Raw genomic sequence first — 27025 nt, 5'->3', positions numbered from 1 at the left:
TTGAATTGAATTGGTTTTAAAAAATGGAGATCGTTTTTGTTTTTTCGGCTGTGGGGTTATGTGAATATTTGGGCCTACATTAATAAAATAAAGCCCACGGCCCAAAACCGTATAATAAAAGGTTTTCTAGGGTTTTGGCAGCCATCATCTTCATTCTTCATCGTTCAGAGTGTGTGTGTGTGTGAAGAACAGAGTCATCGGTGACAATGGTTCAGAGGCTCACTTATCGTAAGCGCCATAGCTATGCCACCAAATCCAACCAGCACCGTGTTGTCAAAACCCCCGGTGGGAAGCTGGTGTACCAGAGTACGAAGAAGAGAGCAAGTGGACCAAAATGCCCTGTCACCGGAAAGAGGATCCAAGGGGTATGTATGTTTGTTAATCTATCTATCAATTTGTTCTGAATCTTAATATGCTTGAAAATGATGTAGACAGCGAGATCCGATGATGTTTGTTGATGAAATTTGATGATTTTTTATAGTGATTTTTATGTTATTATGCGGTGGATTGTTTTGTTGGAAGCTTAAATTATGTTGCCTTGTGTTTGTTGAAAGTCCCCAATGGATGAAGCTAGCTAATAGGAACTAATATGTTAAGGAGCATTTCATGAACGCTTCATTAACCAAAATCAGATTATTGTTATTTATTTGATACATCTGATTTCCCTATCCGAAGCTGTGGTCAAATCATCAAATTGATTCATTGAAATAAAAACAAAATTCCATTGAATACATCTTCGATGCACCCATTTTTTCTAGAGATGAGTGCTTTACTACTTCTTGCTTGTTATCTTGTTAACTTAAGTTTCCTTCAAATATTGTCATCTCTTTCATTTTCTTTTGTCTTAAGGCATAACCCTAACTTGGTTGTCGTGGGATGTGCCAACTTGTTTGTGTGTCTTTAATGGCCCTGTTTGTCTTTCTCTCCCTTTCTGGTTGATGAAGTAGTAGACTTGCATTCTGTATAGCACTGCACCTGCTCCTGTTATTATTTTCTAACGCAGACTTTATATGTAGATTCCCCATCTGAGACCTGCTGAATACAAGAGATCTAGGTTGCCTAGAAACCGCCGTACAGTGAACCGCGCCTATGGAGGTGTCTTGTCTGGAGGAGCAGTTAGAGAAAGGATTATCCGTGCTTTCCTTGTTGAGGAACAAAAAATTGTGAAGAAGGTGTTGAAGATCCAAAAGGCAAAAGAAAAGCAAGCATCAAGGAGTTAAGCTGAGTGGACCATGGATAAAATATTAAAACCTCTTGAATTTCTGTTAAAATTTTGACGTTGGATTGTGTTACTGTTAACTATGAATGTGGAACTTTATTTGAAGTTTATTTTATGGATTCTTGTGCGTTTTGTTAGTTAATTTTTCAGTTTCATACATTATCAGGCTAATGCTTTTCAAGTGCATATCTTTTTAAGGATCCCTACATATAGAACAATTACTTATTTGATATTTTCTTTCAGATTGAGGTATTATCCTAATCATCCATTAGCCTGTAGTCAAAACGATCTGAATTGAAAGAATCCCACTAGAGAACTAATTGAGTATTTATACAATGTGTATAGAAAATGAACATTTAGAAAAAATATTACTGATTTTTTAAACATAATATATCTATATTATCTAGAATAATTATTTGGGTATCAGAGATAATAAACATTTAATATGCTAATGAATTAAACATTTGCATATCTCTATTGTACATATTGAATTGATACTCTGTTGGTTTTTAATACTTCCTCAAATTAAAAAGGTACACGATAACATTAACAAGGCCAGTTCTATGGTGTGAGTGGCATTAAACATCCACATCTGTGGATATTATGTGGATACTTTTTTCAATGAACACGTTTGGGATGTTGTGGATATTATGTGGATACATTTTTCAATGAACACGTTTGGGATGTTCATAGGTTTAGCTGATAGGACAGCAAATCAGGGAGTGGTATGTAGGAAAATTAATAAGTGCAATGAGATGCTAATTATTTTTGGTAAGTTGGGACTAATGAACAAGTTGTATTTTTTTTGTGTATGTGGCTATGACTAGGTTTTGGGTTTGGGTCACCATTTTTTTATGCAACAAGTCAAAGATAGCATTAAAAAGAAATGGACTAATATGTTTTTGGATTTGTTTGGGTAATTTAGTTTTTTAATTTCCAGTGGCTAAGTTTTTCTAAGTGACACCACTAATATCTTCTCTCACATCTGACCTTAACTCAAGCCATTTTATATACCATCCTTGTAAAATACATTGCACGAATTGCACCCACATCTCATGTGCAATAATATAGTAATTATAAATATTAAAAATATTAATAAAAATAAGAACAATAACAAAAAATAATATACAAATTAATATCTTTATTTGGATGAATAAAAATACAAACGAGAAAAAAGTGTTAAATATTTATATTTATTTATTTTTTAACGCATTTCATAAATATTATAATAAATTGTGTACTCATAAAGATTTTATTTACATTATTAATATGACATATGTAATGTTTAAAAGAAATTTTCTATTTTTATAGTTCATTAAAACTATGAAAATTTAAGCTATATAAATAATTACTAATAACAACATAATAAAGAGTAACATTCAAAAAATAATAAAAATATTATTTTTCTGTCTTAAATATTATTTTTCTATCTTATTAGTAGCATACATCACATATTTATTTATTTATTTATTTAGGTGGTTAAATATCAAAACAATGCACTGCATTTTTTTGTTTTTTTTTTTGGTCAGTGGATTATTTTTTTTTTTGTGTTTTGACGGGGCTTAGCGCCCAAGAAAATTAAAAATCAAGGATAAAACGGGGCAATGATACCCCTCTAGCATCATCATCTATAATGTTCCTTAGCCCTGCTGGCATAGTGTCTATGAAATGAAATCCAAGGCATGCTTGTAAACTCTCCTTCGCAAGCCAATCGGCGCTTTTGTTTCCTTCCCTGTATGTGTGACAGAGTTTTACATTCCAGTCTCTTTGTATTAACTGGCTGATGCTTCTTATGATTGTTTCCGGATGATTGTCGCTTTCTTCTCTTTTGCTAAGAATTTGGAATGCTATTTTTGAATCAGTTTTAAGAATGATTTTTTTGAATCCCAAATCCCAAGCTAGTTTCAATCCATGGAGAATTCCCCAGGCTTCTGCCATGAATGCTGTTCCTCTGCCAATATTCGCCAAGAACCCTGCTACCCATCTTCCACGGCTGTCCCGAATCAAGCCTCCACACCCTGCTGTACAGTGCTCCTGTGAGACTGCTCCATCACTATTGATTTTTAGCCATCCATCCTCCAGAGGTTGCCACGCAATATGTATTTCTTTTTTCTTCCTTACTCCCTTAAAGATATTGACTTTTTTAAAAGCATTATTGATCCTCTGCAAATATTCTTTAATACATAAATGTGCATTGCTTGGTCTTCTAAAAGGGGGGGTCAAAGATCTCCTTATTCCTCCATTTCCACAGCCACCAGCAAGTCACAACAAATTGGGACAGCCATGGTTGTGCATTAGCACCGACTTCCTCTGTAAGATTCCAGCGGATCCATGTCTCGAAGGGAGCTCTATAAAAAGTGGTTATGTAAGAGGGTTTCACTAATTGCTGCCAAATTCTTGAGGCTTCTGTGCAGTCCCTTAATGTGTGGAGTAATGTTTCTGTATTATTGGGGCATCGGTGGCAGTTTGGATTTGCACCAAAGATCCTCTGCCTCCTTTCTGAGGTCATCAGCTTGTTTTGAGTTGCTAACCACATAAAACATTTTATACGCTGGGGGCCTTTCCATTTCCATATAATATTCCAGGTTTGGTCTTGATTTTCATTTGCTTGAGAGAGTGTTTTATAAGCACTGGCTACTGTGAAGTTTCTATCTTGGGAGGGACTCCACATGATCTTGTCCTCACCTAGGCTCTCTTTTGGGGGATGGCATGCAGTAATCTTTAATATTTTATCTTCTGGAATGAGTCCCCTTAGAAATTCCAAGTTCCATTCTCCATTTTCTAACACTACATCAGCCACTTTCATATTGAGAATGGAAGTGTTTATTTCCTGTATATCCTCAATAAGAGCTTGTTCATGATACAACCACTTATCTCTCCATAGAGAAGTCGACTTACCATTTCCAATAGAAACACTCAGGTTCTCTTTCATGTCTTCTTTGATCTTTATCAAATCTCTCCAAAACTTTGAGTCTGATGCCCTATTTTCCATGTTCAGGATTGAATCTTTTCCCCTTCCATATTTATTGAAAAGGACTTTCGCCCACAGTGTCTCTTTTTCATGCATTAACCTCCATACTTGTTTCATAAAAAAGGCATCATTCATGATATGAAGCTTTCTCATGCCTAGGCCCCCATTTCTTTTCGTTTTACAGAGAGTGTCCCATTTCACAGCATGCAATTTTTGTGTGTTTGAGTTTTCTCCCAAAATAAATTTTCTCTGCCATTTTTCCACTTCATTGCAAATTCCAATGAGAATTTTTGTATGTAGCATATCGAAATTGAGCATTGGGCTGATTACAGTTTGTGCAAGAGTGATGCGCCCTGCAAAGGATAGGCAATTGGCCTTCCATCCTTTTAATTTGCTCTTTGTTCTTTCAATAATGCTTTTAAAGTCTTCCTTCTTCTTTCGGTTGTTTGTCAAGTAAGCACCTAAGTATCTTCCTAGGCATGGCACTTCATGGAAGCTGCATATCTCCTTTATGCCTACTCTTTTGCAGTTGGGAACGTTCTTAGAGAATACAATGGATGTCTTTTCTGCATTGATTTTGAAGCCCGATGCAGCTCCAAATTCGTCTAGAGTTTCAAGCACAACTTTCATTTGATTTTTTGTTGCTTTCGCAAACAGCAAGAGATCATCAGCAAAGAGAAGGTGTGATATTTGAGGTCCTCTTTATCCCGCTTCCATTGGTATCCACTTTCCTTTTGTAACGGTCTCTTCTATGAGTTGCGAGAGCTTGTCCATGGCGATGACGAAAAGGTAAGGGGACAGAGGATCCCCTTGCCTTAGTCCTCTATTTGGCTTGAACATATCAAGTTTCTCGCCGTTCCACAAGATCTTGAAGGAAACTGATGACACACACTGCATGATGATGGAGATAGTTTTTTCTGACATTCCGTACTCCAAGCAGCATTTTTCCAAGAAACGCCAGTTCAAACGATCATAAGCTTTTTCAAAATCAATTTTAATAGCCATAAATGAATTTTTCCCCTTCATTTTTCCCATGGTATGAACCATTTCTTTTGCAATGATGATGTTGTCATGGATTAGCCGACTTGGAATGAAACTCAACTGATTCGAAGCAATTCTTTCATTCAAAGTGGGCTTTATCCTTTTGACCAGAATTTTGCTCAAACACTTATATATCACATTGCATAGGGCAATGGGTCGAAATTGAGAGACAAATTCAGGCTGGTTGATCTTGGGTATAAGTGTTAGAAGAGTTTGGTTTACCTGTTGTATTGAGGGGGGATCTTGCCATAGTTTCTGAATGAAAGCGCAGATGGAGCATTGGAGGACCTTCCAATTTTCTTTAAAGAACAGTGCGGGGTACCCGTCTTCTCCAGGCGCCTTTAGGGAACCTATGCTGTGGATAGCTTCTTCAATCTCACTTGGATTGGGCATTCTTTCTAACATCTGTCTCTATTCTTCTTCCAATCTTTTATATTGCCAGCTGCATCGAATAGTGGGGCGCTCTGGTCTTTCATCTCGGTATAGGTCAGTGAAAAAATTTGAGACTATCGATTTTACAGCTTCTACCTCTTCACACCAGATACCATTATTGTTCCTCAGCTTCACTATCTTGTTCTTCCTTCTTCGCACTAGAGTTTTTGTGTGAAAATATTTAGTGTTTCTATCTCCTTCTACTAGCCACTTTTGTCTGGATTTTTGTAGCCAGAAGATCTCCTCTTGATCCAGGATTTTTTCCAATTCCTCCGAAAGGTCTTTTTCCAGCCCATCAAGAAACTTGTTCCTACCATAAAGCCTAGATTTTTGTATCCCTTGAATTATATTCAAAATCCTCCTCTTCTTTCGAAATATGTTACCAAAAGTTTCATTATTCCATTTTTTCAGACTTTCAGTTAAATTGTTTAAGGCTACTGGAAAGTCATACTCATTATTCCAAGCACTTCTAATTACATTTGGGAGGTCCTCATGTGTATTCCACATGGCTTCATACCTGAAAGGTCTCTCTCCTTGGGTGCTAGTCTCAGGTCTTGTGTATAGCAGCAGAGGGTGATGATCTGATTGTATTCTTGGTAGCACCTCCATAAATGCATTTGAGAAATTTGTACGTCACTCTGAGTTACATAAAGCTCGATCCAGCCTTTTATAACTCTTTCTTGGCCTTCTCTTATTCCCCCCTTCCATGTGAATCTTGATCCAGAATAGCCTACGTCTATGAGGTTGCATTTGTCAATCCAGCCTCTGAAACGTCTACACGCATGGGTATCATTTCCCCCTCCTTTCTTCTCACTTTGCTCTGCGATGTCGTTGAAATCACCTATCATCAGCCACGGTAAGTTCATGTTTCTTGAGATGTTGTGCAAAAGCACCCACATTTCTTTTCTTTGTGCTTCATGTGGACTTGCATACACAGCCATAAGGCTCCATCTCCTCCGTTGATTGTTTTCAATTTCCATATGCACAAATTGCTTGTGGGTTGACATAACTTTGATTTTGAAATCATCATTCTTCCAGAGGATCCAGATCCCTCCAACAAAACCGACAGCTTCTTCGACTATGGCATGATTGAATCCCATTGCCTTAATCACCTCTCTTGCTTTATTTCCGCTACATTTGGTTTCTACCAGAATAGTGAGGTCAGGTTTCTTTTGGTTTTGCAACTCCTTGAGGGTGCGAATGGTACCTTTGTTCGCTGCTCCTCTAATGTTCCACATCATGATCTTCATTATATAACGCAAAAGTCTTATCCAAAACTCTAATCCAAAACAAAGACACCCTAACCCAAAAGGTTGGGAAAGCAAAGAGGCTCAAGGCCTCTTAATCATCATGCATATCCTCCCTCGTTAATGAAGGAGGTACTTCTTCCTGTGCTTCTCCTTGGGCTTGTTCTCTTTCGAAAACTTCCATGGCTTCTACTAGATCTTCTGAATTTCCGGATCCAAAGTCTAGCGGGACTGGGTCAGGCGGTTCCTCCATGTCACAAGCCTCTATTCCAGTGGCCTCAACCATTTCAGTGAGTTGAGAGTCTTGGGTATGGTTGTTGTTTGCCCAATTTTCCTGAAAATGAACGGCTTTGTCTATAATGTTCATGCTAGTATCTTCCTGGGTTTGGGTTTTAGTCTTGGTTTGGGTTCTTTCTTTTCTCATGGTTTGGGCTGTTGGGTTGTTTTGGTTTTGGGTTTCTTGTGTTTTGCTATTTGTCTGTCCTGGTTTTGGGCTATTTTTGTGGGTCTGGTTATTTTCTTGTGGGATTTGGTCTTTTAGTTTTGCAGGAGTATTCCTCTCCAGAGCTCCTTTATTTCTTTTGTCTTTTTCGGTGGTTGCCTTGCTTCCAGCTGGATTTGTCTTATCGCTCTCATCCTTCTGTGATATCACCACAACCTCATTTTGCTCCTTGTCTCCCTCCACTACCTCATACTGCAGAGCTGCAAAGCGAGAGGTGTGCTCCTCGTACGACATAGCTTTTTCTTTTCCTTTTTGACCGTTACTGGTTCCCTCTCCATTTTTCACTAATTTCTTCCTCCTTGTCCTTTGGACTAGCATCCAAGGGCCAAATCCGTTATTCTCCTCTACAATTACGCCTTTGCCCTTACTTAACTCCCCTTTTCCAATTTTGCCCCCGTCTTCTTCCTCTGTCCCTGCCTTTTCGTCTCCCTTTTCTTCATTATTGTTACTGGCGTCTAGTTTTTCTTGTGACTTTAAGCTTGGGCATGAGAATTTTTCATGTCCAAAGCAGCCGCAATTGAAACACACCATATGGAGGCCTTTGTATTCTACTAGATGAGTGACACCATTGATTTGGTATTGGGACACCAGGGGTTTGCTTAAATCTATCTCCACGCAAATTCTAGCATATTTACCTTTGGAGATGTTTTCTGTTGTCATGTCAATCTTCATGGTCCTCCCAATAATGTTGCCAATCTTCTCCAATATTGTTCTATTGTAATACTCTATCGCAAGGCCTGGGAGACGAATCCAAGTTGCCAGTGTATCTATTGTTGCTGTGAGGGGGTTGAATTCTGGTTTCCACCATCTAATGGTTAAGTAGTGGTCAAGAATTTTCCAGGGCCCCTCCATGAGTGCAAAATCCAAATCTTCCATATTATAGAATTTCACAAGGAAGAAATCATTTCCGAGATCGATAACGTCAATGCTGCCGTTCTTCCCCCACATTGTCTCTAGTCTTCTTTTGAGCGCCACAAGAGAAATTCTCCTTCCCAAGAGCTTAACTATGATTGATTCCCACCATTCTTTGCAAATTTCTTTTTTCAAAGATTCGCTAATCACCAGATTGTATACCCCATTTTCAGTTTTTTCAATGCTGATTTCTTGCTCTTCATCACTCTCCTCAGCACTTTCTTCTTCCATTTTGTCCTCCTGAGACTCCTTCTCTACTTCCTTTCCATTTCCCCCTTGTTGTGCTTTTCCTGCCCTGACAGCTTGGGCAAAGGATCTCTTGCTGTTTTCTTCATTGTTTGCTCTCATCACTCCGATTACATGTATATCTGCTTCTGCTCCTTCAGTACCCCTTTCTTCTTCCATCCAATCTTCTTTTCTGGCTACTGGTGTAGAATTTCCCGTAAATTCTTCATCTTCTACTATCTTTCTCACCTTCTTCGAAGACCTGTGTAGCAGCTCTCCTTCCGATCTTGCGCTCAGCCTTGGCCCATGCGGTCTAGCAGCTCCCCCTCTCACAAAGCCACCTCTCATGGGGCTCTCCTTCGTTATCGTTCAGACTCACTTTGATTGAAAATCCCTTTAGTTTGGATTGATTAAAACTATAAGAACAGTATTTTTGGTCAGTGGATTAGACAACTCCCAATCTATCATTTTGTTTTTTTATCCATTTAACAATATACAATCCCTTCCATTTTATGAGAACACAATGACAAAAAAAAGTTAGAAAAATTTAGCCACATTTCCAAAAAATTAAAAAACCAGATTACCCAAACAAATCCAAAAACACATTAGCCCATTTTCTTTTTAACGCTATCTTTGACTTATTTTTATTCACAACAAAATTTGCTTCTGCACAGTTGCATAAAAAATGGTGACCTAAGTTTAAAATCCAATCATGGCCACATAATTAACATATCATTACACTTATTAATTTTCTTACATTATGCAAAATTACTGCTATTCCCTAATATGCTGTCCCATCAGCTGAACCTGTGAGTATGAATAATTCAAACGTATTCATCCAATAAGGTGTCCACATAATATTCACAAATGTGGATGTTTAATACCATCCACAATATAGAATTCGCCCATTAACAATTGATATTTATTTAAAGGAAAATATATACGAGAGTACCAACAAATGATATCATTATAGGTTGGTATAACTTAGAATAAATTGATATTATTATTATCTTGGGTTTTTCTTTTAGTAATTCATTGGTGTCATTTGTTCTAACTACATGTTTATTGTCTTAACTCTTAAAGTACCAATCTAATAGTGGCATAGTTGATTCTCTTTCCTTAAACATTTAAGGACCTTGAAGGTTTTTTGTTATATATATATATATATATATATATATATATATATATATATATATATAGGAATTAGAGTGATGTTTAGACAAGGGGGAAAATGTTGAAATCCCAATCAGTAAAAGGGCTTTCAAGTTTCAAGGATACCTTGGTAGAAGTTAACAACTTAACATAAGGTTTAAATTTTAATCATCCATTATAGCAACAATGTTAGTAAAAACAATCATGTACTACGCAAGTGGAAGAACTTTTATCTCAGATTGACCTCGAGTTGAGATGTATGCTCCAACAATAATTGTGAAAGTCTGACTGTAATAGGCTAATAGCACATAACTAGGACTTAGCGTGTAAGACTTTCATGTCAACACCAATAGTGTTAATTACATTGTATTTGTGGACCAACTTGAGAATTTGTCGTTAAAAAGAGTCGTAAGTTTCTAACTATTACTATTTATGAAAAGTTAAACGTTTTCATGTCAAGAATGGGATTCGAACCCATGCCCTTTCGGACCAGTACCTGAAACTGGCGCCTTAGACCAACTCGGCCATCTTGACCTTTGTTCTTAAAAATTCACAAAAGTTTACTTAATTGCAAAAAAAATAAACATGCTCATAATCCGAAATAACTCATGGTACCTTCTTTATTTTATTAGTTTAGATTTCTTCTGCAGCTGTGCATGTAGTAGAATGTTTCACACCAATGAAATGCAATTTGCACATTAATATACATTGTGCATACGATATTTTAACCGTAAAAATATAATAATGCGTAATTGCTACTTGCTGGACAATATTGAACACAGTCATTTATTTTCAGTGTCTCAGAATATGTTGAATGTAATTTGCTCATTATGCTAAATTTGACGGCTATTCAGGTAATGTTATGTTATCAAATAAAATTCCGATTACCTAAAATCAGTTAAGTTCTAGATAAGATCGTATTATATATTTATAGTGTGTCATTATTACCCTTAATAGCGAATATAGATTATTAGTATTACGTTACCTTTTATTATTATTATTATTATTATTATTATTATTATTATTATTATTTACCTTAATAAAATAATTAAAGACAAAAATTACACAAATATCCTTAATAGAGTTTGGTTATACGTCTATCTTAATTAAACTTGTGTAAATAGAATCAAGTAGATTTGATTTATGCACAAAAGTTTGCAGTCATGTAAATCGAATTAAACTAATTCGATTTAGTAGCGTAACAAGGAGAAATGTAGGTAAATCAAATTATCCAAACTCGATTTACAGAAAACAATTTTCATTGTAAATCAAATGCACCTAATTTAATTTAACTGTTGGGTTGTCTATTTAAGGCTTGAATTGCCTTCATACGATTTACATTCACTCATTCTCTCTTCTACCTACGCAAGAGAGGGTTCAGATGGTAGAAAATGACAAACTTAAAAAATGGGGGTCATGGAGGACAATCTGGATCGTATCTACTGACTAAATGGAGTTGTCGTCTATGTTGCTAGCAACATCAATGAAGAGGTAAGTACACAAAATTTTTTTCTTCATATTAGATTAATAATGTTAGCAATTCTTTGTAACTTAGTGTTGAGTTAAGAAATTAACTAACATAATTGATGATGACAAACATTAATTTTATTGAGCCAACTACCCAATTAGTTTTGATGATTTTGGTTGAGTGATGTAGGCCAAAACCAATACACAACAGCAGCCCAATTGGATGAAATTAGAACAAGGATGGTGGGCTACAAATAAATAGAAGCCCAAAGGAAAAACAAACCAAGGAATCAACTGAGTCAAAGAAATCAAACGGGTTGCTTGATGGATATCCGATCCAAGCCCGATAGCAATCAATTCCCTCTCATTTGCTTTCACCAAAAGCAACGTCCACTTTTTCATCTTGGTCAGAAATCAAAGAGAGAGAGAGAATGCTTAGTCCCTAAGTTGTTCACCAAATAAGCAAGAAAGAGAAGGTTAAGCAAAAAGGCTAAAGTCTAATCACCCACATCAAACTGAATCAAGAAGTCAGAAGCTAAAAGGTGATTTTATTTCCTTCTACATGCATCTTATTTTCTTCTCTTCATCTTCAACTCTCTGCCAGTCCGAAATGGATTACATGGGAAAGATGATCTCTGCTACTCAATGCTGTGCATCTACGGTCATATATGTCTTAGGGACCAAGTTATTTTTTCAATGGCCAAGATTTGGGTTTATCATTGAATATATCTATTTCTGCTGATATGTAGCTTTTGGTCAACAAGAGAATGTCAGAATCAAAGTTCCTATTTTGATGATTAATGGAAAAAAGTGAGATGGTGGGTGAGTGAAACACACAACTCAAGAAGTTGACATAGAAGAGAGCAACTCAGCAACATGCAAGGAAATACAAAAGAAGTTGGTTCACCATTCTAAAGCTAAGGAGAGATAACCAATGTTCTTGAGGTGTATGTTCTGAGAAGAGCTCTATGAAGAAGTTCATCCACTTGGACAGTGCATCCTAGTCATAGGAGCATTCCGCCAGAATGAAAATCTGAATAAGATACTAGCAAATCTGGTTTATCACATAGCAAAGAGGCTGTTAAAGAATCAATCTCCTTCATGTTTTACAGATTGTAACTTTCTTTTTAATGTTTATCTTTCTGTAATTTCTCAAGTGAAAAGGCATAATGAGAGAGTTCAAGTAAAAGCCAATGTGTGAAAAGGCTGAGTGATACACTTAAGAGAAAAGCCTAGCGTTATTTCAGATTTCTTTAGATTAAGTATGTGTCTTGTATCATGTACATGTGAGGTACCCCTTTCTTAGTTGGGTGAGCATTAAGAGTGAATAGTTAGGTATTAGCATAATCAAGTCAAGTTAGGTTAGAACTTGAGAGTAAAGGATTGTGTCAATCCTGTAGAATTGATGTATGTAATACTTTAACTATAGTGGAAATTCCACCACTGTTGTAGTGGAGACTGGATGTAGGTTGCACTGCACAAGACAACTGAACCAAGATACATGATGGTGTCAGCTTCTCTCTTCTCTGCTCTATTCTGTTTTCTGATATTCATGAGACAAAAATAAATTGTCTTATAAATTTTCTGCTGCTAAGTTCAAACAGAATTAGAATTGAAAGTTTGTTTTAAAAGGTTATTTCAGTAACATAAAAGAAAGGCATAGATTCAACTCCCCTTCTCTAAGCCTTTTACAACCTTCACTTAGAGTCTTAGATATTATTAGATTATAAATGTTAGTTAGAGTAGTGATTTAAAATTGTTGATTAGAATTTGTTTTAATTAGAAATGTTAGTGATAGTAGTGATTTAAAATTGTTGATCATAGCTAAATTTAGATGGGTAATAATTGTAGTTAAATGTAGAATTATTGAAATTTGATTTTTATGAATTTTATCGATAAGGATAGAGTAGCATATATGGTAGAGATATCAATTAGATTTTACATATATGACATGACTAGGCTTTAACTTTTTAGGATAAGATTGTCATCATTTTTTATAAGTAGTGGTTAATAAATGATATGATTATGAATTAGGTATTATATAATTTTTTTCAATGGGTTACTAATAATATTAAATTTTTTTAATCGAGTTATTTGTTGATTGTTTAAAGTTTATTATGAATTCTTAATAGATATTTTTTTACTATTTTGTAACCGACCTGGTGTATCAGCAGCATGGAGGCAGTATGGTATAACTCTGGATGATTGGATCATACTATACCTAGAGAGTGTCGGATTATACCACCTTGCTAGGTTCAACGACTACTGGGTTAAGTTGGATGAATTACTCATTAGCGTTTTTGTTGACAGATGGTGTCCGGAGACGCATACGTTTCATATATCGTTCGAAGAGTGCACGATCACATTACAGGATGTGGCGTACCAGCTAAGCCTTTTGATCAATGGTGACTACATAAATAAGTGCTAGACAAACTTCGAGAGATTTATTGAGGACAACAGATCTGATTGGACTTAGTTCGAGGAGGTATTCAATGTACTACCTCTTGTGAACTGTATTGACAAGTTCACTGTGAAGTGCATGTGATTTCAGGAACAATCAGTGGGGGTGGCAGAGGAGATGGTGGTAGGGGTAGGGTTGAGATGGTGGTAGAGATGGCGGGGGATTCGGTGGTATCGTTGGGGGCTTTTAGTGGTAGTGGTTGTGGAGATAGTGGTGGTGATGGTGGTGGTGGGAGATCGGGTGTATATGTCTACTTTATAGTAGGATCTAGTAGTTATATATATGGCTGAAGAGGAAAACAATCAAATATATATTAGCCAGAGTCAGTTGTGTTCGGATTTCGCTAATCTTACAACTATAGAGGAGTAGTTTGAAGGTTCACAGTTAGGGATGGCGATAGGTATTCATGGGGACAGGGACCTTCTCCCCGTTCTCCATTTAGGAAATAAAACATTCAACTAAATTTCCAACATACAAACTAAAATAAAACAAAATAGTAGAAAAGTTTCCAACATAACAACATAATAAATATTGGTCGACGATTATAGCTCGGTGATAGTACTCCCTTCTTGTAATGATACAACTTTGAATAATTAGTTGATGCAAATTTAGATATTATGCACATCATTAATTTATTTCTAAATAAAACTGAAAAAAAAAAGAATTAAACATATACTTACATCATATATATAAAGGGTATTTAATAATTTCACTTTAGTGGGAATTGGGTGGATACTTCAATCTCGACCCCATTCCCATTCCATCCCCGTGGAGATTTAATGAGTCTCTATTTTTCTCCCCATCGTTGGTAATCCTCACGGATTCCCGCGAGTTCGAGTATTTTTTGCCATCCCTATTCAGAGTTCCTTGATGAGTTATGGATGATGCTATGAGAGGAGGACGGGGAGCGTCCTAGACCACATGCTACCGAGGTTCAGCCACATCTTACAGTTGACTTGAATGAGCCTCCAACTAGTCTGTACGATGATCTTTTTGCATTGGGTGGGATGTTGCCCTCAATATTTGGTATAGAACTCCCTTCATATTTTAGCTATGTTCGATCCCCAAAGCATATAGCTTCAAAGACAGAGATAGATGATGATGGAGATGAGGATGAGGTACCTCTGGTCCAAAGAACTGAGAGAATCAAGTGTGTAGGTGTTGCTTCACAAGGTCCTACCTCTTTTGATTATGTATTTTATACTATGTCTTTTATGACTTTTAGTATGTTATTCTAGTATATTATTTAGTATGTTCTAGTATGTTTAGTATGTTTTAGACTGTGTTTAGAAAGAAGATTGAGACTGAGAGACTGAAACTGGATTAAGTTTTTATATTGTATTTGGTATAAAATGTACTGAATTGAGTTATGTCTTAGTATTATGTTTAATTTAAAATAAATATAGAGATTGAGAGGTAGATTTGAAATTTAAAAATTTAAATGAAAATATTTTTGATAAAAAATATTATTAAAATCTCAGTCTCCGTCCCAAAATTTCAGTCCCCTATGTTCTCACTTTCTGGAGGTACTGGAGGGATTAAAATTTTAGTTCCAATCTCTGATCACCAAATATAATACTGAGTCTCAATCCCCCTAACCAAATGCTACCGTATGTATTACACCATTTTAGTTTATTATTCAACTTCTTAGCTAACGTCGATGTCCATGAACATGACTTCGTTGCGTTCTTAACTTATTATTGACAATTATTATGATACTTATTCTAGTTATATGTTGAATTCATCAATTCGAAATACATGGTTATCATTAAAGTAGTAGTTATAGACAAAATACATGATTGTTATCATCAACATTAAAGGAAAATACATCATATTCTCGTAATAAAACTAAAAAAAAAAATACACTGAAAGAAATTATATGAAATAAAAGAAAAACTAAACACTTAATGACATAATACAATAAACAAAGTGATAATGAAAACAGAATAAAGTTATGCATTGTTGCCAGACGTAGAACTCAAAGTAAGTACTCGTTGTGTGTAATTTTTCTGAGTGTGTCCAGGTTAATTTGCAGAGTCTATATCGCTTTGGTCTGTTAAGAACCACCTCATTCATAGTAGTTCGGTCCTTGGTGAAAGCAGGGATGACTATGAGACCATCATATGGGAGCCAAAGACCATATGGAATCGGATGATTGAATCCCATTTTATAGACTTTGAACATGATGTTAAGGCGATACACCTTATGGACATAGGTCTCCCAATTTAGATGAGAATATACACAATAAACCTAGGCAGAAGCAAACGTTCTAGGTGTATCTATTGGACCTAGCACTTGCTAAATCGAATTACCATATTTCATAATATGTTAACAAGTAAATCGAATTGACTGGATTCAATTCATCGTGTACTTTATTCCTTTATAAATCGAATTGGTCTGCTTAATTTACCATAGAAAGAAGTTTAGATTTTAAAAAATGACACTCTTTCTCCTACGCTACTAAATCGAATTAGTTTAATTTGATTTATATGGATGCAAATTTTTGCACATAAATCAAATATGCTTGATCTAATTATGAATATATGCGTAAATCAAATTTGTCTAATTTAATTTACATAAATTTAATTAGAACATACATACAACTAAACTCTATTTAGAATGTATGTATAATGTTGGTCTCAAATCATTTTTATTAAGGTAAATTGCTCTTATTATTATTAGGATTAAGTATGATTTTAGTTTATAAGATATAGGCCAAAAATTTTTTTCGTCCCTAAGGTTTAACTTAGCTTTAAAACCGTCCTTCGGACCAAAATATCATTCTCCTTCTTCACAAAAATACCCAGTTTCTATTATTCTTTTTCTTCTTCTCGAGCAGCACCTCTTCTTCCTTTTCTTTTTTTTCATCACATCACCAGCAACAATAACAATAAAATCAAAAGCAAAACCAATGTAATAAACATAAAAAATAGAATCAGAAATACAAAGCTCAAAGAATTGATTTTGTTTTCTCAAATATACAAAATTCAGAGAAATATGGTATTGTGCATTGTAGCTTGTTTTCTCTATTGATAAAGCACTAGAATATCAAAAAAATTAGAACACAAACAATCAGAAGAACAAAACACAAAGAGATTAAAGAAATAGAAGAACAATGAAATAAAAACGCAACAACAATGAGATTAAAGAAACAGAATCAAAAGTACAAGAACAATGAAATAAGAATAAGAATCAGAAGCACAAGAACAATAAAATCAGAATAAAAAATAGAAGAAATTAGAAGCAGAAGCAGAACGAATAAAAAACAGAATCGAAACCCTAAGAAGGACCAATGATGAGGAGCAGCAGCGAGGACGTGAAGCGGCGATGAGAACCAGAAACACCGACGGTAGCGGCAGAGCGCGATGACGACGAGGCACCCTCTTCCTCTCGCTGGCCGTGCGTTTTCTCTCTCTTTTCACGAGCTCTTCGACGGTGGCAAGGCTCACGTCTCATCTCTTCCTTGCGAGCTTTCTCTCCCTCTGATTCTTATTCCCGATGTCAGTGGCTTTAAATCTCACCGGCGCCGTCCTCCCTTCCCCCTCTTCCTTTCTTTTTTTCCCTTCTCCTCCTCCTTCTTTTTCCTTCTCCCTCGGGATTTCTTTTTTCCTCCCCGTTCTTTCTTTTTTCTTTTTTAATTTATAATTTTTTTATTAAAAATAATTTGATAATAAAAATTAAAATTTTAGTACAAAAAATGATATCAAAATTAAGTTAAGAGAAATTCTCCACATACAAGCATTTTTTTATACAAGTCTTTACAAGTGCACCTTCTTCTTCTTATTGCGCACGTTCTTCTTCCTCTTCCTCTTCTTCTTCTTCTTTTTTTTTTCTTTCGTTTCTTGCCTCCTCTTTCTCCTTCTTCAACCATTACTGCACGTTTTTACTGCACCTTCTTCTTCTTCTTGCTGCACGTTCTTCTTCCTATTTCTCTTCTTCTTCTTCTTTTATTTCGTTTCTTGCCTCACTGCACCTTCTTCTTCTTCTTGCTGCACGTTCTTCTTCTTCTTCTTCTTCTTCTTCTTTTCTTTCGTTTCTTACCTTCTCTTTCTCCTTCTCCATTTACGTACTTTTCTCTCTGTTTTCTTTCTTCGTTATTCTCGATTTCCATTGTTTTTTGACACCAAGCTCTGAAATCATTTTTGAAGAAGAAGAAGTAGCACAAGATGAGGAGGAGAAAGAGAAAGAGTTCTGAATTATGCATAAGATGTACTTCAACGAATTTTGGGTGTATTTCTTAAATCCTTTAGGTGTAGTTTTTATAATTCTTTGGGTGTATTTCTGTAATCCTTTAGGTGTATTTCTATAATCGTTTGGCTGAATTCCTGTAACCGTTTATGTGTATTTCTGTAATCTTTTGGGTGTATTTCTATAATTCTTTGAGTGTATTTTTGAAGTTTCATTATCTTCAAATTTGACAAGAAATTCGTTAGAAGAGTCGTTTATAATGCATGGTGAGTAGCGCGCTTTGAAAACAGGAAGTAGTTTAATAATGTGCGTTTATTTAGTCTTAAATGTGGGAGTGTAATGCGTATTTTTTATTGAATTTGTACCAACTTATAAAACTTGTAAGCCAAAAAAATTTATATATATAACAAGCCTCTTAAATTAAATCTTAAAAATAATTTTATATGCAAACAAAATTAGGGATAAAAAATTTTTCGACTTATGCCTCAAAAATTATAATCGTATTACCGTTTATTATTATTTAGATTTTGATGTATTAGTAATTTAGTATACTTACTACTACAGCTATTTTAAAGCATGATAATAACGTTTAGATATTGCTGAATAAAATGTCAAAAATAACCTTACACAAAACACAAATCAAGTTCGCTGCCAACATCTTTTGCAGCTAAAGAAAGGGTAATATCGACCTTTCATATGATAATGTGGTTTCCAGTTTCGCAGAGTGTATTGTGTCAGTCCCAAAATATCTTTATCTAAAACCTTAATCTGATGTTCGACAAGAATGTGGGTCCCACATTTGCAACACAACACTAGACAGCACCAAAGTGTTGCCTTTGCACCCTTCCCTTCATATAAATACTCTTTTATACCAACGCCACCATCAAACTTTCACCTTTTTCATTCACAAACAACCCTTCAGCCGAATTCCCCTAACCCTTCTTTTCCTTCCCCTTTGAGAGCAAAAAAAAAATTGCAAATTTGCTTTTAAGCGGTTTTGATACCAGAAACCATGGTGGCAGATAAGGCAAAAAAACCCAAAGTGGGTCAAGGGGATGATTCTTCTGAACACATTGATGGAGAGCTTGTTCTTAACATTGAGAAATTGCAGGAATTGCAGGATGAGCTGGAAAAGGTTATACCTTTGACCACCCCATTTTTTGTTTTGTTCATGATTGCCCTTTTTGTTCCTGTTGGCTGTGTTTTGAATCTCTAGTATATTGTGTAATTGTGAACCTCACTCTTGGTTTTGGTGTCAGTTTTGATGGCGCGTTGGGGAATGAGGTTTTTTTGTTGGCAAGCAAATTAATTTATTTTGCTTGATGAGGTTTTATCTTCATGGTTTTGTTTTGTCATGGAATCAAGGGTGAAAGATTGCAGCTTTGATTTGTTTGGTTTACATTCCTAGAGCTGAGAGCTTTTGTTGTTAGGTTACAACTTATTATCTATGATGTAAAATTGATAGGGTATCATCAAGGGTTTGAGATGTCGAGCCTGATAGCTTTTGTAACTCTTGTTTTTTGTGGATATTATTATTAATATTATTTGTGTTGCTTTTCATATGCGTAGCTTGTTCTGTAGAGGTTCTTATATTTGTGAGTGTTGCTTCCGTGTGTATGCTGACTTGTTATTGTTTTTGTTGGATGATATTTTTGGTTTGTAATGTGAGTCTTTAGTAATGTTGGAACTTTATAGTTATATCATTTTAAGATTGGTTTCATGTTTTGATGAAAAATGATCCAGAATCATGTGTATCTATTTGAACCAATGAATACAAGCCTTTCTAAAAATCAGTGATTCTGAATCCATGTAGTGCTGTTACATTGAACATTAATCAAAATAAGCCCCTAAACAGTAATGATGTATTTGAGTGATTTGATTTTAAAGTGTCAGAGTATGGTTGTAGTTATACTTTATTTTAAAGTGATTTGATGCAGTTCCATCTAATTTGAAAGCTGCTTCAAAGTTATCATGAGTAGTAGTACATATAAGACATGTTTTTTTTTTTTTTTTTGCTTTCTATTTTCCAATGCTGCTTCATTTATCATAATAGTATTTTATACTCATCAGGTTAATGAGGAGGCGAGTGATAAAGTTTTGGAAGTTGAACAGAAATATAATGAAATACGCAAGCCTGTTTATGATAAGAGGAATGAAATCATCAAATCCATTCCTGACTTCTGGTTAACTGCGGTTAGTGAATATCCATGCTCGATTCATTCTTACTATAGTTTCATTTATTTTTTAACATAGTTGCAATAAGTTATTATTTGATTATTATGATAAATTACTCGTTTTACGTTTCACTGTGCAGTTCTTGAGTCATCCTGCACTCTGTGATCTTCTGACTGAGGAAGACCAGAAGGTTTGGCAAATGCCGTGAACCTTATTTAACATTTTAAATAGAAATCCAGTTCCCCGAAAATTATCTTGTTTCCACTAAATTGACTTTTTTCTTTAAAAGTTGTTAGAGGTTAGAGTGTATCACACCGAGATTCTTGAACAATTTCTAATACATTGACCTTTTTGTATGACATAGATCTTCAAGTATTTACATTCACTTGATGTTGAAGATTTCAAAGATATGAAGTTGGGCTACTCGATCACCTTTGTAAGATTCTTCTCTCATTTTTTCCTATTTTTTTAATCTATTTTGTTTTTAATCATAGGATCAGTTTTGCTATTTCCTCTCAATTTTGCTTATTTTATGGCTTGATTCTAATAATGTAAAATTTCTAACCTTTTCAGAATTTTAAAGATAATCCTTATTTCGAAGATACCAAGTTGACTAAAACTTTCACATTCTTTGAGGAGGAGGGAACCACAAAGATTACTGGAACTGCCATCAAGTGGAAGGAGGGCATGGTAGCATGCTTATAACTGTATTCTTTTGACTTCCTTTCGCTTATTCTTTTTCTGCAGTGCTGGTTATAACATTTTTTTTTCTGTTTTGAAGGGTGCTGCTAATGGAGTTAATCACGAGACAAAAGGAAACAAGCGCACACTTGCTGAGGAGAGGTAGTTCTCTAACTAAAATGTGCCATTTTGTGAGTGGAAAGTTGTGAACATGATTGGTTAGACATTAATGCTTGTGATCATTATTAAACTTTGTTTCACATGAGATAAGGTTTAAAGTTATGTATCATGTATATCACTGCGGCTCGACACTTCATACGAGTAAGGTTAAACAGCTTATAGCACCATATCCCAGGGCTTATAACAGATGATTTCCATCGGTTAATACTAATATTAATAACGAATAGTATCCTTGTATTGTGTAATCAACCATTTTAAACAAAAAACAGTACTTGAAGCGTAACTCTTAGTTATTATGAATAATATCCTAAACTCTTTCATTTGTTAATTTGTATCTGATTCTCCCCCTCCTATCCTGCTCTTTTGTTTATGTAGCTTTTTCAGTTGGTTCGGCGAAACTGAGCAGAAGGACCTAGCCGAGTTTACCGATGAGGTAAATTTAAGGAGATGTGGTGTTATAATTTGTGTATAGAAACTGTGATCTTTAGCTGCCCTTGTATTTATTATTTATTATTAAAGACATAAGTGAGAATTGATGGATAATTAAATCATAGGAATAAAAAGAACAGCTATCTGTTCAAGTATATGGAAATTGCATGAAAGTTACGCAGAAGTTACATAAAATTCCTTTTGCTGCTTTATTATCATTCACTTTCTGTGCATGTTGTGTTTCAGGTTGCTGAAATAATTAAAGAAGACTTATGGCCTAACCCTCTAAAGTACTTCAATAATGTAATTTTCTATATCATGCTTACTTGTCCTCTTTTTACCAAAGAAATGCGTAGTGAAATATCCAGATAGAAGTTTGTAGTATCTGTACTCATTCGTGGAGTGAATTTATTTTTGCAGGATGCCGACGAAGAGGATTCAGATGGTGAAGAAGACGCTGATGAGGTAGGCTTTGTGGATCCTCTCTCTCTCTCTCTCACAATAATAATAATAATAACTTGAAAATAGGTAGGCTTAGGAGTTTCATTATAGACTTTGTATCAGCTCTTATGATGCATTATCTCATAGAAACTTGTATACGTTTCAAAGTTATTGTTTGGAGGTGCAAGCATTTATATGATTTTTATGTTATTGGCATTGGGTTGCTGCATCTAAGGCTCTAGTTGTGTTTCTTCTTCGGTGATCCTTCCCTATTCTCTTCTTCGACTGTCGAAGGCTATGTGCGACTTTTATCGGGAATGAAAAAGGGAAATTCCTTTGGTAAATGACCTAGTCGGAGTGAACCTTCTTAAGAAAACATGAATGCACTTTCTTTCATTCTAAGAAAACATACACGTGGGCACATGGCCTTTACTTCTGTCGTCTATGACCATATAACCAGCCACTTCTGAATTTCAGGTAGTGCTACGTGATATAAAATCTAGGTTATTTAACTTGATGATGAAGTCATGCGCCGTGAACCACTCACCATTATGCATAATTACATATTTGATTTAGCATCCTCTCCAAGCAATGAAGCAAATAGAGGTAGTTTTTGAGACTAATCATCTTGGATATTATGCTTGCTCAGGAAAACGGAGATGACGACGAAGGCGATGATGATGAAGATGATAACAAGGAAGATAGCTAAGCCTTTTCTCGGTCGGCAGAAAACAAAACGGTTCCGTGTTCTCCGGTTAGTATCGATGAGCCTGGTTGGTTGGGAAGAGTTATATTTGTAGAAGGGTAGCTACTTTGTAGCTTGACACTGATAGAGGTTTTAGTTTTAGGTTTTTCCTTTGGGGTGTTGAATCCTTAGGTTTTTTACTTAGCTTTTTGGACATTTCCATGCTTCTATTGTAGGTTCTCAATCTTATCCTTACCATATGATTATAACCTATGAAACTCTTATTAGATGACTTTGTTCTTTATAAAATGTGATTATACCTTAATTTCATTTGCATTATTTTGTTACTGATGTTGTTTGTATGATGATGATGCCAAATATGAATGACATTTTGTTCCTTGAAATAATGCATCTCTAAATGGCATGTTCATTACCATGAAATAACTAATGAGGTGATCAATTTTAATTAGTTAAGTTGAACCATGTATGGTGAATGATAACTATTAAATATATAATGTCAAATAACTCTTTCTTTGGTATCTTGTCACGCATGTTGAAGAGCCTAAGTTCTACAAAAAGATTGTGTATAATCTAGCAATCCATAAACTCGTGCTGAAAAGTGGAAACTATTTAGAACATTAGTAATAAGTTTGAACTAATTTCAATGGAGTAGTCACCAACTCTTGTTTTTTAACTATTTACTTTTTATAAATTTTCATTAGATCTTATTATTAGAAATTTGATTAATTAATCCGGTTCGACTTGTAAAGGTTCCAAATGGGGTTTAGGGTTTTCATCTTTTGAATACAAAACAATTGCTTATTTACCCCTCTTAACAAACTTCGATGGTTATTATGGGTTGGTATCTATTTTCCCTTGAAAAACAAGTATTACTTTCAGTATTCACCAGCTATGTCATCATTTAAATAAAACACTTAAGGGTAAACTTAGGGATGGCAAAACTTTTCGAGATGGATGGGGGACGAAATTCTCTCGAGACAGGCACTGGGATCCGAGCAGGGATCCCTGCCCCCATCCCTGCTAATCTCCAAAATTCATAAATTTACTTAGTTGTCCTTAATATATATATATATAGAGAGAGAGAGAGGCTTAAAATTTCTAATTCTCATTTACATAACCCTTCTTTAATTCATAGATCTCTAGCGTCGTCCATATTCCATCCAACCTCTTTGCAGCCACTCTCCTGTCTCACCGCATTGTCACCCCTCACCGTTCCATCATCCTCATTGTGTCGTTCTCTATATTTGTGGCGTTCCTTTCTACAACTATGTCGTCATGTCTATTCTTCTCTCTGCTGCTGCATTTTCCACCTCGTCTACTGCTATGTGTTCTAGCTCGCCATGGCATTCCCCACTGCGTCATTTTGAAAGTTACCATCTTATCGTTTAGATTTTTTGTATAAAATCTTGCTGTTTTATATAGGATTGATACTTTCAGTTCTATTCTCATGGAAATTAATAATGAGTTAAAACTATCAAAGAGATGGGAAATGTGGTCCCCCGCGAAGAATGGGACCCTGTAGAAAATGGGAATGTGGAGTAATATTCTCCTACGATGGAGAATGGGGACGAGGACGGGGACGGGGATGGAGAGCAGGGAGGCATTTCTCGCTCCCGCTCTGTTTCGTTGACATCCCTAGGTAAACTATGGTCAACATATTTTAAAATGTGACGAAAATACAATTTTTTTTATAAATAGCAAATGAATTTTGTTTGACAAATAATTTATGCATTTGATTTAAATTTTTGTAAAAAATTTGGATAAATATTTAGAAAGGAAATGTAAAAGTCCAGAATAAAATTTGATTATTAGAATGGACATGTAAAAAACCAGAATGAAGTTACTAAATTTTAAAGAGTTAGAATGGACATGTAAAAAACCAAAACGAAGTAACTAAATTTTAAGAGTGAAAGTCTTTTTTTTCTAATTATATTTGTTAAAAAGGGTATTAAAAATCAATCTTTAAAACCCTTTTGAAAAATATATATACAATGTTTGGATGTTTTTATCATGTTTCCAAATCTTTTAAAAATTTATTTATCATTTACATCTTTTAAAATTATTATTCTCGATCATATAATTTTTTGAATATCCTTTTAGTAGCTTCAAAAAAAAAAAGGTTCTTAGAACGGTAATCCTTCATCTGATTAACAGGCCAAAATACACTATTACATGGGTGTAATGTAATAAGCACAATTTCACAGCATACAAGAAACGATTTTTGGGCTTGTGATGAACTCTTCACTTATTTTCTATGAAATCAATGGATAACGGAAATTGGGCTTCTATTATGGATAATATGTGGCCCAAAAATAAAGTTCACTCCTCAGTAAAAAAAAAGAAGATAATGCTTGAGCCCAAAACAAAAAAAGCTAATAGATGATGCACAATCCGAGTATAACAAAACTAACCAATTTGGGTTGGTCGAATACTCAGTTTACTCGTATGTTTAAGTAAGTGTCAGGAGTTTAAATTCTACTTTGTGCATGTAACAATTTATTGGCCAGCAATAGACCCTTAAATGGAGTTCAGATCCGTGACAAATTAATACATTTCTTTCTTTATTAACACGTAACTCAACAATTAAAATTAAGGAAATGATAATTAGAAGCTGCTTTATTTTCTAATGTATTAAGCATTTACATCAACAGCATCAATTTGTTTCTAAGGAAATTTAATACTACTCAATTGATATCACCTTTTATGATCATAATAAGCTATACACACACACACACACTCTATTCATCATTAATTTGTCTCAAATCATGCTTGTTTCGTGCATTTATATCGGTGGCGGAGGAAGAGTAAGAAATTAAAAAGTATGAATGTATAAATTATGATAATTACTTTTTTTTAGACATGTTTGGACTTTGGATTATATTACTTTTATGAAATATACACCTCCCCCCCCCCTTCTCCCACGGAAAAAGTCTTGAAACTTATGATGGCAAACAGTTTGAAGTACTAAGTTAATTAAACTAGGAATAATTTATTTATTAATTTAATTAATCTTTTTAATATTCAAACTAATAAACATATAATATTATTTAATCATGTCTATTTTTTAGTTATTTTTAAGGGACGTTGTAAGGTATTTCTAGAACATTAGCTTGAATTTATTTATTTATTTATTTTATGTTTTAAAACTCAATCTGGATTCTAGATTACTTATTTAAAAAAAATCTAAATTTTACCAAAAAGGGTACTAAACCGCATGCATGGATCTGATCATCAGATTATTTTGTTTTTTCATTTGGTGATTATTATCCATATATAACTCTCGCTCGTGAGGGTCTTAATTATAACAACTTTAATAAGATTCAATGCTGGCCAACAAACATATTAACCTTAAGCTTAGACATACCAACCAAACATATTAATCTCAAGAACCATCATAATGTGGCAACTCTAATACCCAATAAGATTCATTAATTTAACCTTGAAGAAACTGAATAAATTAAAGTTAATTAGACTCATGAGCTAAGACAAAATCTATTGGTCTAGGCAATTGTTTTCTCAAAGGTTTAACAAATGATTAAAAAAAAACAGTAATTAAGTGTGACACATTCATTAGATTACTTTGCAAATTTTTAAAAGCTTGGACTTGAAATGTTAGGCAAGTATCCTTCAAATTAAAGTAACTAAATTACGGAACTAATGCGCGCATGCATTAGTATGAGAATGAAGTTGTGGCAACGCTTATGGAAGTGCCTTAGAAAACTAATTAACACTTTTTTGTTCTCTTTTTGGGCTATTATGATTATTGTTCATCATGCATGCGCTCCAACAGTATTGGAACTTCCAACTTCTTAGCAGATTTTGAATTTTTTTTTTAATTATTTCTAGAAGTTCATCATTACCATACTTAGCCACTTTTTAGCGGTGAACAGAAAAATGTCGGTAAATATAATTTAATACCATATTATATATTATAATTTTAGAGTTTGTTTAGGTGAGTTTTTAGAAAAAGATGTTTTTTTGAGTTATTTTTTGTTTTAAAGATTTTATGAAAAAGTAAAAGTAATTTTATGTTTAGTATCTCATGCAAAAAGATCTTTTTATCTATCGATTATATTTGGGTATAACAATATAAAAGTACTTTTTTGTTTATTTATTACATGAAAATATTTTTTTAAAGAAAAAATATATTTTAAAAAAAGATGTAAATTACAGTTTCTCAAAAAAGATATTTTTTATTTTTTTTAGTATTTTTATTTTTACTATACTAAAAATTTGTCAAATATACTAAAAAAATTTTTTTTATTAAGATAATGATACCCAAACAAATACTTAGTATAAACAGTTTTATACGTATATTTAATTATATAATTTTACATTAATAAAAATAAATATTTTTATATTCATTACGATAATAATCTTTAAAATGAATCGATATAATTAAATAATTATATAAAATATTTTATATTATTAATATACTAAAATTAAATTATTATAATATTTGGCACTTGGAACAAAGATGAAAGAGAATTTTGACCATCACTACGAAAAAGTTCTTATCTTCTTAAAAGGAATATATTATTGTTTTTATTTTTGTATATTTTAAATATAAATAAATAATTCAAAATAAAAAAAATA

General features: G+C 34.2%; 3 protein-coding genes and 1 non-coding gene across 4 annotated transcripts; 2 read left to right on the top strand and 2 right to left on the bottom strand.

Annotated features, from left to right (window-relative positions):
- Positions 1–142: 142 nt before the first annotated feature.
- On the top strand, positions 143–1361 carry LOC130973323 (60S ribosomal protein L34). Its single transcript, XM_057897801.1, has 2 exons — positions 143–365; positions 1017–1361. The coding sequence occupies exons 1-2, from the start codon at positions 207–209 to the stop codon at positions 1218–1220; spliced, it is 363 nt and encodes a 120-aa protein (XP_057753784.1). The 5' UTR covers positions 143–206; the 3' UTR covers positions 1221–1361.
- Positions 1362–5642: 4281 nt separating this feature from the next.
- LOC130975820 (uncharacterized) lies at positions 5643–6913 on the bottom strand. The gene is made up of 2 exons (XM_057900551.1): positions 6181–6913; positions 5643–6097 (listed from the first exon to the last, which is right to left on the bottom strand). The coding sequence occupies exons 1-2, from the start codon at positions 6911–6913 to the stop codon at positions 5643–5645; spliced, it is 1188 nt and encodes a 395-aa protein (XP_057756534.1).
- A 3241-nt stretch (positions 6914–10154) lies between these two features.
- TRNAL-CAG (transfer RNA leucine (anticodon CAG)) lies at positions 10155–10235 on the bottom strand. The gene has a single exon. It is a non-coding gene; the product is annotated as a tRNA-Leu (tRNA).
- An 8451-nt stretch (positions 10236–18686) lies between these two features.
- LOC130973023 (NAP1-related protein 2-like) lies at positions 18687–22747 on the top strand. Its single transcript, XM_057897386.1, has 10 exons — positions 18687–18952; positions 19888–20010; positions 20132–20182; positions 20357–20428; positions 20566–20682; positions 20774–20835; positions 21229–21286; positions 21529–21585; positions 21703–21747; positions 22373–22747. The coding sequence occupies exons 1-10, from the start codon at positions 18830–18832 to the stop codon at positions 22430–22432; spliced, it is 768 nt and encodes a 255-aa protein (XP_057753369.1). The 5' UTR covers positions 18687–18829; the 3' UTR covers positions 22433–22747.
- The last annotated feature ends 4278 nt before the right edge of the window (positions 22748–27025 follow it).

Source organism: Arachis stenosperma, chromosome 4 (assembly GCF_014773155.1).
Source record: "Arachis stenosperma cultivar V10309 chromosome 4, arast.V10309.gnm1.PFL2, whole genome shotgun sequence".
In the NCBI taxonomy this organism is placed as follows: domain Eukaryota; kingdom Viridiplantae; phylum Streptophyta; class Magnoliopsida; order Fabales; family Fabaceae; genus Arachis; species Arachis stenosperma.
This window is presented reverse-complemented; position numbering and strand designations above follow the sequence as displayed.